This window comes from Panthera tigris, chromosome E2 (genome assembly GCF_018350195.1).
Source record: "Panthera tigris isolate Pti1 chromosome E2, P.tigris_Pti1_mat1.1, whole genome shotgun sequence".
Lineage (NCBI taxonomy): Eukaryota > Metazoa > Chordata > Mammalia > Carnivora > Felidae > Panthera > Panthera tigris.
The window spans coordinates 11,177,426-11,190,811 of NC_056674.1; the positions used below are offsets into that span (position 1 = coordinate 11,177,426).

Below are 13,386 nucleotides of genomic sequence, written 5' to 3' on the forward strand. Positions count from 1 at the left end.
TGACAAACGTAGGGTAGGGCAGGGCATAGGGCGATAGAGGGGAAGGCAGGGTGGGAGGCTCACTTATTGTGGGGAGGGGGATAAGGAAGATCCCTGTCTTGGGGTGATGCGCACACGTTGTGCTCTCCCCCACCCGTGTCTCTGTTCTGTCTCTGCCTGCGTCTTTCACTCCGTTCTCCAGATGGGGCCAAACGCTCGGTCGGTCAGGAGTCGGCAGGCCTCGGGTCAGGATGAGGACAAAATGAGATGTCTGATGCCCTGAGCTGTGGAAGGCACATCCTGAGTTATTCCAGGAGTCCATTAGTGACAGCGAGGGACCCCGTAACAGGAGAAGGCGTGACACAAAGCGACAGCTGTAAGGTTATAGAGGTGCACGTTTACTGAGTGGTCCACATCTAATTGGAACACTCGTCTGGTGAGTAGATACTAGAGCCATCCCATTTTATAGATGAGACAGCTGAGGCCCAGAGAGGGTAAGTGACTTGCCCAGGGTCACTCAGGAAATGATGGAGCCACGTTATCTAACGTGGGAGCAGTGGTGCTGCTGCAGGAGATACTCCTCCCAGCGCCCCCCACCCCCACCCCCCGCCCCCTCTCCACCCCTGCAAAGATTCGATTCTTGTGCAGCAGCTGGGAAAGCACAGGCTCTGGAATCCCAGTCCTGGCTTCAGATCCCTGCCCTGCCTCCCCCTTCTTGGTGACTTCTCCCCAGGAAGTGGGAAGTTGTTTCCCTGCCTCGACGGCTGGCAGCAAAGGCTCCTGCCTCAGGCACCCTGCTTGGCATCAGTCTGAATTTCCTCACCCCTTCACCCGCCCCTGCCCAGATGGTTTCTAATCACCCCTTCCTTCATTGGGTGAAAGCGAAAGCAGAGATTGCAGGAAAAGCGTGCCCCCCGCACCAGGGAGCATCCTAAGAGTAACTCGCCGGAGTCTCGGGCAACCTAGATTGTAGGTGCCATCATTGTACCCGCTTTCCAGAAGTAGAAGCTGAGGCACAGAGAGGCTGGGAATTTTTCCCAAGTCATACGGCTAGTAAGTACCCAAACTAAGTTTGAACCAGGCTGGTTTCTGCAGTCTTGCCATTCCGACGCCATTGTTCAGAGAAGCAGCCCTCAGAAAATGTTTGGCACACACACGCAATTTTAATTGTACGCACGGCAGAGAGTTGCGTATCGGGAGATCACAGAACATTCCCAGTAGGGGTTTCTCCTAGGCACGGGGGACGGTGGCAGCATAGCGTCTGTGTTCTCGTGGCAGCACGTGGCTGAAGAGCAGTGCTACCCTCCAGAAGTTACCCGGCCACGCAGCCAGCCTCATTTCTCATGCTTTATTTACAAGGTCCCTGCTTCAGAGCACCCCCCAATGCTCACGGGGGGGTCCCAGTGGGACCACATGCTTGAAGGACTCCGGCAGCAACGGGGCACATCTGTCCAGGGGGCTGCGGACCCCAAGGCAAACACCCAGCTACTAACTGAATCTAAGCGCAGATATGAGCCAGGGGCGGATTTAGGAGTGAGAGTCTAGTGTGGGTACAGGTGGTCCGGACACAGGCTGTCGGCTTCCCCCTAATTCTCCCAGTTCCCAGGGGCCGCCCAGGAGGGTGGGGATGTGCGTCCGCACCCCCAGCCGACAGTGGTCCTGGGTTCGGCTCCGAGGCCTGCCTTTAATGGCCCATATTTAGCCTACAGGCCAAGTCCCTTCTGGCCCAGCATTCTACCCCCGTTTGTATTTCTGTCTCCCCTCCTGTGAGCCCCAGGTCCTTTTTCCCAGCCTGACGTGACCAAAAGGCACTCTTGATTCTCCCCACCCTGAACTCCCCATCTCCCTATCTCTTTCCTCTCCACCATCCAAAACTTAGGAGTCTTCCTGGACTTCTGGCTGCACGTCCTGCGTGCGACACATTAGCAAGTCCTCAGTTCTGCCTTTAAAATAGCGCCGGAGTCTGACCACTTCACCCCCCTCTGCAGTGGCCACTCCTGCCCCTAATAATCGGTTCCCTCACATGGCGGACAGAGGATCTGCTTAAAACATTAGCCCATCAGGGGTGCCTGGGTGGCTCAGTCGGTTAAGCATCCGACTCTTGATTTCGGCTCAGGTCACGATCTCATGGTTCTTGGGATCCCCTGCGTGGGGCTCAACGCTGATAGCAAGGACCCTGCTTGGGATTCTCTCTCTCTCACTCTTTCAAAACAAACATTAAAAAAAAAAATTAGCCCATGAGACACTCCTGCTAGGAATCTTCAATGCCCCTGGAAGAAAACTCCAGATCTTGCACCCCTGCCCACTTCTCTCTCCCGATCGGTTGGGCGCTGACTCATCTCACTCCAGCCACGCAGGCCACCTGTCCCCCAAGCTCTTTCCTGCCTCGAGGCCTTTGCAGATGCTGTTGCTTCTGCCTAGAATTTTCTTCCCAAAGTGGTCTCCTTCACCTCTTGCAGGTATGGCCTAAGTGTCACCTCAGAGACAGAGATCCTCCTGGCTCACCTTAGGCTCCCTTTTCATTTTTCTTCATGGGCCATTCCACAACGAATGTGTCACTTGATGTTCTTTCTGTCTTTGCTGTTTCCCCCACTCATTGGTGAGCTGCAACAGGGACCTTTTCTTCTGTTTCCCCCCTCCCACCCCCACCCCAATTTCCCCAGTGCCCTCCACACTGGACCTGGTACACAGCAGGCGCTCAATAAATACGTGCTAACTCGAATGGACCGCTGCCTAGCAGTGACTTTCCAAGCCCCGGCTGGCCTCATTCCCAGGCCCTGGGAGGGTCCCCAAGGACGGGGTGCGGTCAGTGGCGACCGGGCGGGGGCCTGAGCCCGACGGCGGTGTCCTGGAGGCGCGCTCCGGTGGCTGGCGCCGCTCCTCACCGAGGCTGTGGCGCAGGCGACAGCGATGCCAGCAGCGGCGGATCTCCGCCCGCACCTGCAACGGAACGTCGCTCAGAGGCGGCCCCGGGCGCGCCGTTCCCTGCGCGGCCACCAGAGGGCGCGGGCGGCGAGCCGGGGCTGTCCCTCCCTACCTCCTTGTTGATAAAGCAGTAGACCACGCCGACGAGGAAGCCCTGCCGGAAGGAGGCGCGGGGGTCAATCGAGAGTGGGGGCCGGATGGCAGATACCCCCTCAAGGGCTCGGACCCTTAGCAGGTCCCAAACCACCTCGGCTGCCGCCACCCTGGTCCTAGACTATTTCAGTCACTTTCTCCCGGCCCCGGAACGCCTTCCGCCCTCTCCTGTTTGCTGAACGATCAGGTTGAGAACAGGGGGACCGCCGCCTAGATAGGATACCCTGCTTGGCCACTTTCCGACCCAGTTAGGCCAGTACTTAACCCCTCTGTGCCTCAGTTTCTCCATCTGGAAAGTGGGGGTAATTATAATAGAGTGGTGATTGTGAGAACTGAAGTAACAAATATGCAAGAAGCTCTGGTTCCTGGCCCCTCGTGTTGAAATATATTATGTGTTGTTAATAAATTAGTTTTACTTGACACTTATCTATTTCTATAAATATATACATTCTACATATAAACTTAAAATCCAAACTATGCATAACTACGAATAAATTACTTGATAAACTAACAAATCAATCATTTGTTATTAAGATATTATAAATCTCATTAATTTCCATGATCCCATTAAAATCCAATTCTGGAGCGCCTGGGCGGCTCAGTCGGTTAAGCATCTGACTTCAGCTCAGGTCATGATCTCACAGTTTGAGTTCGAGCCCTGCTGTGAGCACAGAGCCTGCTTTGGAACCTCTGTCTCCCTCTCTCTCTCTCTGTCTGCCCTTCCCCCACTAGCTCTCTCACTCTCTCCTAAAAAAAAAAAAAAAAAAATTAAATTAAAAAAGATTTTTTTAAGGGGCACCTGGGTGGCTCAGTCGGTTGGGCACCTGACTTCGGCTCAGGTCATGATCTCGCAGTTTGTGAGTTCCAGCCCCGCTATGGACTCCGTGCTGACAGCTTGGAGCTCAGAGCCTGCTTCGGGTTCTGTGTCCCTCTTTCTCTACCCCTCCCCCCTGGCGCGCGCTCTCCGAAATAAACATTAAAAACTTTTTATTCTAAATAAATAAATAATTTTTTAAAATAAACTCTAACTCTGATCACATCCCTCTCCGCTGGCTCCCGACCCACTCAAGGAAAAGCCAAGGTACTCACTGCCCGGGTACCTCGCCTCTCTGGGCTATCTCCCCCTTGCTTCCTCTGGCTCCCACCGCTTCAGGCATGTTGGCCTTCTTCCATCATGAAAGGTACTCTCGCCCACGTCAGGGGTCTTGCACTTCATGTTTCTCTTCCTGGAACATCTTCCCCAAATATCTGCCTGGCTCGTTCCCTCGCCTCCAACGTATGTCTTCTCAGCGAGGCCTTCCCTGGCCCCCTGTCTATAACCCCATATATTGTCTGCCCCTCTATTTCCCTCAGGGCACGTCTCCCCATCCGACATTCGGTAGATTTTTCTCCTATGGCATGTTTAGCATCTGTCTCTCCCACTAGAGGGTAGGAACCATTTGGTTCCTGGCCGTATCCCCATAGTAAGCCTGGAAGATGGCTTGGGACCCGGTGAGCGTTCAATAGGTTTTTGCTGAATTGAATGAAGGAACGGCCTTGTGAGGTGAGATTCGTATTGTTCCCACTTAGAGATGAGAAAACTGAGGCCCAACAAGGAAAAGCAGGTGGCTACTGGGGCAAAACAAGTGCAGGCAGGGTTGGCCCTAAATTCTGGAGTGAGTGCCTCCTTACATTTTGAGCCCCAGGCACCTCATCTAACCCCCACCCTAGCTCAGACTCTAGGTGAAGGCCATGGAGGTGGGAAGCCCTGGGAGCCCCTGTGCGGCTGCAAAGCCCTCCATCTTCCCCAGGAGGCAGTACTGCTAAGCCACCTGGTCTACTGTCCCCATCCCGGCTGCCTCCCCAGCTCAGGACAGAGCTAGCTCAGTACCCTGCACAGAATGGAGGAACGTGTTCATGTGTCCACACTGCATTCAGTGGCTGCATCGGTGGACGATTGTAGCGCCCCCCCCCCCGCCCTTTCTGGGGAGGAGGGCCCCAGGCCGAAGGGTGTACCCCCTGCACCCCGCCTTAGCACCTGGAACGAGCTGAGGAAGATCTCAAAGCCGAGCTTGGCGAAGCGCAGGGCACCCCGGGCCTGTTCCTCTGTCACGGGAGCAAACACCACCTCGTGGACGCCCAGCAGGGGCACCAGCGTCAGCGTGGAGCGAGCCAGCCTGTTGGCGGAGGGTGGCAGTGGTCCCGCAGCCCCAGGTCCTCCTCCCTCTCGCGCCCCGCCCCTTTCCCTCCGTCCCCGGCCACCCTGCCTCACCTCAGCCGGTAGTCCGGGCAGCGCATCTGTCGCGTCCTCAGTTTGGACACGAGGATGCCAAGGATGCGAATAAAGATGAGAAAATTAATCTGCAGGGAGAGACAGAGGCTGAGCCAACCGCATCCCGTCCCGGGGGACAGGAGGCGCCCAGTTTCCCAGGGTGGGGAATTCCAGAGGATGGCCCGGAGGAGGCAGGGTCGGCCTTACCGAGATAGTCACGAGGATAGGGGTGCGTATGATCCACCAAATGGCCTTGACTTCGTTCCGCTCCCAGCACCTGGTGGGAGAGGGAGTAGAGCTAAGAGAAAACCCCAGGACCCTCGGGATCACGCACACCCTTTCGCCAGCTCCGCCCACTTTCCTTAACGCCACACCCACGTTCCTTTAAAGCCCCGCCCTCTACGATCCAGGCCCCGCCCTTATTCCGCCCCCCCCCCCACCCCGTTCCAGCACACAACCTTTCCTAGCTCCCCGTTCCTTTAGATCCCACCAAGCCCCTTTCCCTCCGAGCCCCGACGTGCCATCCGAACCTCCCCGCGTTTCCATCACAACCCGCCCGCGTCCCTCAAAGCTCCGCCCACCTCCCAGGCCCCACCCCAGACCCCAAGACTCACTGCGTGTTCTCGTACAGGTACCTGACGATCACCCAGGGAATGACGAAAAGCGCGGGGGCCCCTGTGCAGACCCCGACCCCCGCCCCCCACCCCGCCGCAGCCGTCAGCGCGCGCACGGGCCCCGCCAGGCCCAAGACCCGCGGAATTTCCCCCGCCGGGGTGGGGAGGCAAAAACCCAGAGAGGGGAGGAGACCCCCTGAGGTAGACCAGCGGGGTAATCGGGAGAGTGGAGACGCGCTGGGCTGGGCAGGGGACAGGGTCGGGGCTCACCCCAGCCGAGGAACACGTAGCAGCGGAAGTGGCCCCCCTCGGGACCTCCCACAAGCACCAGGAGACTGTGTAGGTAGACCCCCTCCACCAGCAGCCACGTGTAGTTGACGCCCACGCAGTACTGGGTCACGATCTGGGCCGTGCGGCAGGCAGCTAGGGCCTAGGGAGTGGCCAGACCGGGGGAGGGGGCAGTCAAGGCCTCCAGGGGGGCCCCAAGTCTTCCTCCTCCGTCTCCCGCCATCAAGCATTCCACCTCCCTCTCTGCACCGCCAGCGGATGGAGCCAGTGGTCGATTTCCCTCATCTGCTCTCTTCCCCTGTGCGAGCTACGCCACGCTTAACCTCTTTGACACTTGTTATCACCCATCTTGCTTATCAGAGTCCCTCCCCAATCCTCCCTCCCCCAAATATGGCCTCTCGCACCCCACCTCCTAAAAATTGAACTTAACTACTTCCCCTATCCAAAGGTTTCTCCCATCCCATCCCCCTGGTCCCACCAGCACATGGGCTCTCCCACCCCATGGCTTCTTAACAAGTGGTATGGCCCATCTCGCGACCACAAAGTTTTTCTCACCCGGGCCCCCAGACCCTTAGCCTCTCCCACCTTTGTCTCTCAGTAACAAATTGGTGTGTTACCGAATCCCGCCCCACCCCACCCCCGCACCCCCCGCTCGCCCAGTTAATTTCTCCCATCCTGCCACGCCCCGCCTCCGGCAAGGGGACTCTCTCCTTGGTGGACAAGTCCCGGGACGGGTGAGATAATGAGAGAAAGGGAATGGAAAAGTCCCATACAGGAGGTGAGGGGGCCAACGATGGAGGACGCTGAGGAGGCAGAACCCCAGTTTGAGAAGAGCGGGACGACGCTCACCGGTTTCCACAGGACAGGGGCTTGGTCCCCAGGGTAGGGGCCAGGAGGAGGTAGCAAACGGTCTCGAGTGAGGATGGCCGCCGCCCGCAGCATGAAAGACGTGAACAGGTTGATGTGGATGTAGTTTCGAGTGCAGCGCAACCGCCTAGGGGAGATAAGAGGCAGGCTGGGGACCCCTGGAGACCTGTCCGTGGCCCCAGAGAACCCCTTAAGTCACCTCCCAGCCCTTCCCACAGAACCGCTTGCTGGATGCCGGTTGGTCGTGGAGCCTGACCACCCCATCTTACTGGGCAAACTGAGGCCCAGCGTCTGCCGCTGCCGCTCAGGGCTGGAGGTCCCACCTGAAGAAACTCAAGATGAGCAGGGCCAGCAGCAGTGTGGCCAGGGACACGGAGTAGCCCACGGTGTACATGACCTGCAGCCGCTCCAAAATCAGCCGTTGATCCTAAACCGGGGTGGGGGTGGGGTGCAGGAGGACAGGGGGACACAGGGACGGAGCTCAGTGCTTCCCCCAGGGCCAGAAAGGGGCCCTGCTTTTTGTTCCCGCCCAGCTTCCCAATTTTCCCTTGGGGATCCATCTAACCCTCTTTGGGTGGGGCTGACTCCGCCCCTCAGTCCAGGCCTGAGCACGTGACCAGCTAGCCAATCAGAGCATTCTATGTAACCCCCTGCACACACAGACACACCCTTACACAGTGTGCGGGGCGGACGCGACCCAAAACAGGCCAATAAGTGTCAGTCCTGGGACATTTCGTTAGAGCTATGGAGAGCAAAATGCAGTCTCCCCACCGTCTTGCTTGGTTGGTGGGATGTGAGCCTGGTGTTCGTTAACGGGGACCACACTTTTCACCCCACGGAAAAGATGAGACCAGCACAGAGAAAAACAAAGTCATGGTGTAGTGAGAGACAGAGAGATTTCCAACAACAGCATTTGAGCGCCTAGATCCAGCTGTGCCTGAAACTGTGGCCTAATGCTTTTCAATCACAGAAGCCAATATACATTTCTCTTTCTTTCTCCATCATGCAAGTTTAAGTTGGGTTTCTATCTTCAACAGTACAAGGGGTTTCAGGCTCTACCCGAGACAGCTGTCTTTTCATCTCTCCCTGCACATCCTAACCTGAATCCCTCACCACTCTTTACCTGAAAGGCTCCATTCTTCTCTGGGTCCTCACACTGAGAATGGTCCCTCCAAGGTCCCCATTGGCCATCACTGCCACAATGGCGGAGGACAAAGCCTGTAGCCACTGTAAAAAACAAAGGAGGGGGTCAGAGGCACAGAGAAAGAGAGAGAAACAGAAAGACAAGAGTACTATTATCAACCCCATTTTACAGATGAGGAAGTTGAGGCATAAAGAGGTTAAATAAATTGCTCTAGGCCACATAGCTGGTTAGGAGAGGAAGATCAAGACGCCCAAAGACAGACTCAGGAAAAGGAAAAGGAAAAGGAAAAGGAAAAGGAAAAGGAGAGAAAATAACCCAGGGGCTCTCAGAGAGATACAGAGACAGAGCTTGATCAGGCAGAAGGAGACACCCAGCCGGACAGAAAGGAGCAGGAGATCAAGCGTAGGCGAGATTTGGGTGAGTGGTGTCTGGGGCAGGGTTAGGATCTATTTTTGTCGGGGGGTGCGGGGTCCAGGGGGCACCTCACCGTGGCTGTGCCAGGGCAGGTACCAGGGGCAGGACGCACGGGCGGTGGCGTTGGGTGCAGCGTAGTCCCAGCAGACGTACATATCGAAGGACCCGTTACAGGCGAGGCCTGGGGTGGGCGTGAGGGCCAGGCGTCGGGTGGACCGGCTGGACCCAGCGCAAGGCTTCTCCGCCTTCCACGAACAAGCTCTGCCCTACCCCCGCCCACCCGGAGCGGTCTGCCACGGACCCTCCCACCAGGCCCCAGGCCCCGCCCCTTCGCGGGCCACTTTAGGCTCCACCCACCGGATTCAGCCCCGCCCCAACCCCCGCCCACTTCAAGTTGCTTCTCAGGCGGCTCCCACTCAAAGGAGCTACGCCCGAGTCTCTCCAAGCACTGAGGTCTCGATGCTTCCCGCCGAGGCCAAGCATCACCCAGGCCTCTGCGACCCAGCCCACCTCGACCCCAGCCTTCCTTCAGGCCCCGCCCCCCAGTCCTAGCCCCGCCTCAAGCGCCCGCCTCTCAGCCCTGGTCCTCCCCCTGCTCTCAGTTCCCGCCTCCAGTCACACCTGCTGGGGGGTCCACGGCCTCCAGCGTCTCCTGGCACTCTCTACGGTACCGTTCCCAGCGCTGGTACAGCTCCCCCGCCGTCTGCCCCACAGAGCCTGTCTATGGAAAGAGAGGAGGGAGGACCCCCCCCCCACGACCGACCCCCCCCTCCCAGGCAGCGCGGTTCGTGTGGGCCAAAAACACCCTGCGGGGACTTGAAGAGGCTGCCCTGTTTTGTCCGGGAGTCTTGCGTGGCTTAGAAACCTCTTCTAAGTCTTCGGGGGTGCCTAGACCGGGAAGTTGGGGGTGGGGGTGGGGGCAGGGCTGAAAACCGCCAGGAAAACTAGGGGAAAGAGTGGCTGGAAATCATCAGGGGAATTTGAGGGGGAAACAACTTGAATCTGGACAGGCGGGGCAGCCTTAAAACTCTCTCTGCAGTGGGGGAAGACTTAAAACCGTCCCCAGACCGCCCTCCCAGGCTTGAACTCCTGTGGCTCCTCGGGTCCTCACCTCCGCCCTCCGGAGCAGCGGCCCCCACGACCAGAGTAGCGGTAGAAGCAGGTGCCAAGGCGGACCGTTCAGCATCGTGAGGACGGTGGGGCATGGGGGGAGAGGGGGACCAAGGGTCTGATCACGTAGGGGCAGTCAGGGGCCTGCAGGGTCAGGGGGTAGAGTCAGGAGCCTCCGCCCTCCCCTCCGGCCCCAGCGCCATCGGCTCTGGGACTCAAACTTGCAGACTGGGAGGCAGCGCCCCCCACTCCGCTCCCACGAGTGACGACGGAAGGGGTGGGGGCGAGGGGGCGAGGCCGAGATCCGACACGTGATCCCCAGGCCCGCCCCCAAGTGTTGCTGGGGCAGCGGCGGTGGAAGGGGGGTGTTTGCTGAGGGCGCGGTTGCCTTAGAGCTGCTTCGACAGGGCGGAAGCGCTAATGTCACCCGGAGTCTAGACCTAGAGACTCTGGGAAACCTGGGGACTGCCTCGGAGAAGAGGTCACAGAAATCGTCAGGCACGGGGCTTGAAAGGACCCTCGGAGTTCCCACTCTCCCAGCCCACGGGGTTTTCAAATGACAGATGGGGACTCGACCTTATAGACCTTGCCCGATCCGGAGAAAGCCGAGTCGATGGAACGACCCTCTCCCTAGGGACTAGAGAGGAGTCAGAGCCTGGGCTTAGGTCTGCGGGGACCCAGATGCCTGGAAATGCGTCTGACCCCAATACCTGGCACATTAGCAGCATGTAGAGAAAGGGGGGTGGGCAGGGGAAGATCTCAGACGAGCCCGAGAAATGGATGAAACAGAAATACAGAGACTGCGCGGAATGCGACCAGAGAGCAAACGACAGAAAAAGACAAAAATGTGGGCAAGGAGACAAAGAGGGGAGAGAGACATGGAGAGAGACACAGAGAATGGGGCAAGGAGAGATAAAGGTTCAGCGATAGGTTGAACAGAGATTGGGAGACCTGGAGACGGAGATACCCAGAGACAGACAGGAGGATAGAGACCGTGGGCACGGAGAGACAAAGACAGCAAGGCGTGGGTTAAGAAACAGAGAAAGAGGGACCCAGAGACTTGAGCGGGACATGGGGGCAGGGGAACGGGCTGGGATTGGGGGAGCCCTCACCTGTCCCCAGATCTGCTCTTGGTCACTCACTCCAGGGCGCTGTGGCTGCCTCTGCTGCTGCCTCCACTGCCTCACCAGGGCTCTGGAGGAGGTGACAGCCCGGGGTGGTGGGAGAGGGCGGGGCCGGGGAGTAGGAGCGGGGAGCTCTGGAGAGACCCAGAGCAGGGGGCCAGTGGCGTGTGAGTATCAAAGTCGCTCAGAGTCACGTGCAACAGCAGCCAGGGAGCCGGGGTCACAGTCTGTCACGCTGTCCCACCCATCGCACCCAGCCGTCACACACAACCGCAGTCACGCAGCCACACACGGTGTCACACGAGGTCCCATCCACTGAGCCATGGAGAGGCATAGCACGGTCACACGCTGTGGCTCCCTGAACACTTTTCCGCCGGTCATTTACAGCTGTGCAATCCAGGGTCACCCTCAGAGAACCAAAGTCTTTTCCCCCCAGGTATGACAGTCATCCACGGTGATACAGTCACGTGCACCCCGGGTGCAGACCCCTCCACTCACCTAGCAACACAGTCACGTCTTCGCGAAGCCCCGGGGATACCGTGTCAGTCACACGCACTGTCACACAATCACAAGGTCACGTCACAGACACCTTCTGTCTCTCCAACTGGCCTGTGGCAACTTGCGGACCCGGCCAGGGCCTTGCGGTCATCGCTGGGTCCCCAGTGTCACTCAGCACAGGTTCGGGCATACAGCAGAGGCTCCAAGCATGACTGTCGGTGACATAAGCCCACCGTGATGTGGCTTTTCACCCTGTCACATCATCCTTTAATGCCACGACCTACAGGTCACACACCCACCGATGCTCTTACAATTCACTTAAGTCACCAGGGTCCACAGCCACATCCCGAGGACACACATTCCCCAGTTGTCACTGAGGCACACACTCTCACGGCTGCTGCCACATGACCACACCGTCACCCTCACGTGGTCACCCCCAGCGCCGTGGTGGTACAGGCACAGGACTCTGCATCGCACCCTCACCCGCACTCACCAGTCCCAGGCGGTCACATGCACGTCACGCGCCATGGTGCCGCCATCACACCATCACGCAAAGCCACACAGACGCACCGAGGGTCACAGGCCATCGTCCCACGATCACACACAAACCCACAGGCTCACAGGGTCTCGTGGTCCCCATCACCACAGAATCACACACCTTGGCATGGTCTCTGCTTCCAGTCTCTTCCTTTGCCTAAAAACGTCTGTACGGGACGGGGGGGAAGCCTTAGAAACTGAGTCCCAGTTCCCAAGGTGCAAATCCCTCATTAGTACAAACTGCGACACACTTCGTGCACGTTAGTCAACTAGTAACATTCAGGAGCACACCCTCCCCCCCCCCCCCCCCCCGCCGGGACCTATTAGATAAGTGGGGCAGAGGTGAGTCTGCCCACTTTGCAGAGGAGAAACTGAGGCCCAGAGGCCCCAGCAGGGGCAGGGAGTAGGGGGAGGCCAGGTCCAGCACCAGGGGCTGGAAGGAGACAAGTCTGGGAGAAGGGGTGACCGGGAGGGGTCCTGGCTCTCTGGCCTCCAGCTGTGGCCTCCTTGCTCTCTGCCCCACATTCCTGGCGCCCTCTGGGTCCTGGGAAAGGCTCGGTTGGCGGGGTGGAGAGGGAGAGGGGTCTGAGATAGCCCAGCACCTCGGGGAGAGGCTGGGGGTGGGAGGGCGTTTCTCCTGGGCCCCAAGAGAGCCTGGAGGGGGGGGTGGTGCCCAGCTAGAGCTGGGAAGGTAGTGGGGAGGCTGGAAAGGGGGAGAGGAGAGACCGGAGAAGAGAGGGGAGCAGTGGAGTGGAATTTAGGTGGTGAGAGAGACAGGAAAAGAAACCAAGGGTCCAGAGAGACCAGAGACAGACAGACAGGAAGAGATGGAGACAAGGAGACCAAGAGAGACAGGGACAGAGAGAGAAAGAGACAAACATAGAGAAAAGTACACAGGGAGACAAGGAGGGAGAAACAGAGGCAACGAGGGGGCGGTACAGAGGAGGAGGGGAAGAGGGAGAGAGAACATGCAGAAACTGAGCGATGGCCACTTTGAGAGGAAGACGGGGGAGGGTGGAGGGAGAGAGAGCCTGAAAAATGGGCCGTGAGGAGAGGTGACTAGCCAGGACACTGCTGTGGCTTTGGAGCTTCTCATCAGCTCTCAGAGTCTGGAGGTCCCCTGCGGGGGAACCGGTCACAACCCAGCACAGGGTGCACAGGAGGGGCGGTGCCTGGGACCCTGTCTGGCCCTCTGCTCCCCCCCAACCCTCCTGGGTTCTGGGGAGGGGGCAGCGGGGCCACATACACACACACACACACTCTAATTCCCACACCTCTGTTCTCTCCGTGTGCATGCGTGTGTGTGTGTGTGTGTGTGTGTGTGTGTGAATCTCTCCCTCTCCCATCTTTAACCTCTCCCCTTTCTCTTCCCTGAGTCTCATCTCCTCTCAGCTCTTAGGGTGCCCGTCTCTCTGTTCCTCTCTCCCCTTTGCCTCAGGTCCTGGGTCTCTGTGCCTGTCATCACCCCACCCCCAGCAAGGA

At 58.4% G+C, this 13,386-nt stretch overlaps 1 protein-coding gene across 1 annotated transcript; it reads right to left on the reverse strand.

Moving 5' to 3' along the window:
* Window positions 1–1,114: 1,114 nt before the first annotated feature.
* On the reverse strand, window positions 1,115–9,870 carry GIPR (gastric inhibitory polypeptide receptor). The gene is made up of 13 exons (XM_042968745.1): window positions 9,747–9,870; window positions 9,257–9,356; window positions 8,709–8,816; window positions 8,201–8,304; window positions 7,401–7,504; window positions 7,060–7,204; window positions 6,193–6,352; window positions 5,923–5,983; window positions 5,516–5,585; window positions 5,309–5,397; window positions 5,075–5,213; window positions 3,017–3,058; window positions 1,115–2,919 (listed from the first exon to the last, which is right to left on the reverse strand). Exons 1-13 carry the CDS (start codon window positions 9,819–9,821, stop codon window positions 2,713–2,715), a joined length of 1,404 nt encoding a protein of 467 aa, XP_042824679.1. The 5' UTR covers window positions 9,822–9,870; the 3' UTR covers window positions 1,115–2,712.
* Window positions 9,871–13,386: the final 3,516 nt, after the last annotated feature.

What these genes read in the sequence shown, in the direction of transcription:
- GIPR (XM_042968745.1), bottom strand. Translation starts at nt 9,821, where the DNA reads ATGCTGAACGGTCCGCCTTGGCACCTGCTTCTACCGCTACTCTGGTCG. An exon ending in CGCTGCTCCGGAGGGCGGAG is followed by an intron (nt 9,357 to 9,746) that starts GTGAGGACCCGA and finishes CTCTTTCCATAG; the next exon opens with ACAGGCTCTGTGGGGCAGAC. An exon ending in TGCCCGGACTACCGGCTGAG is followed by an intron (nt 5,214 to 5,308) that starts GTGAGGCAGGGT and finishes CTCCGCCAACAG; the next exon opens with GCTGGCTCGCTCCACGCTGA.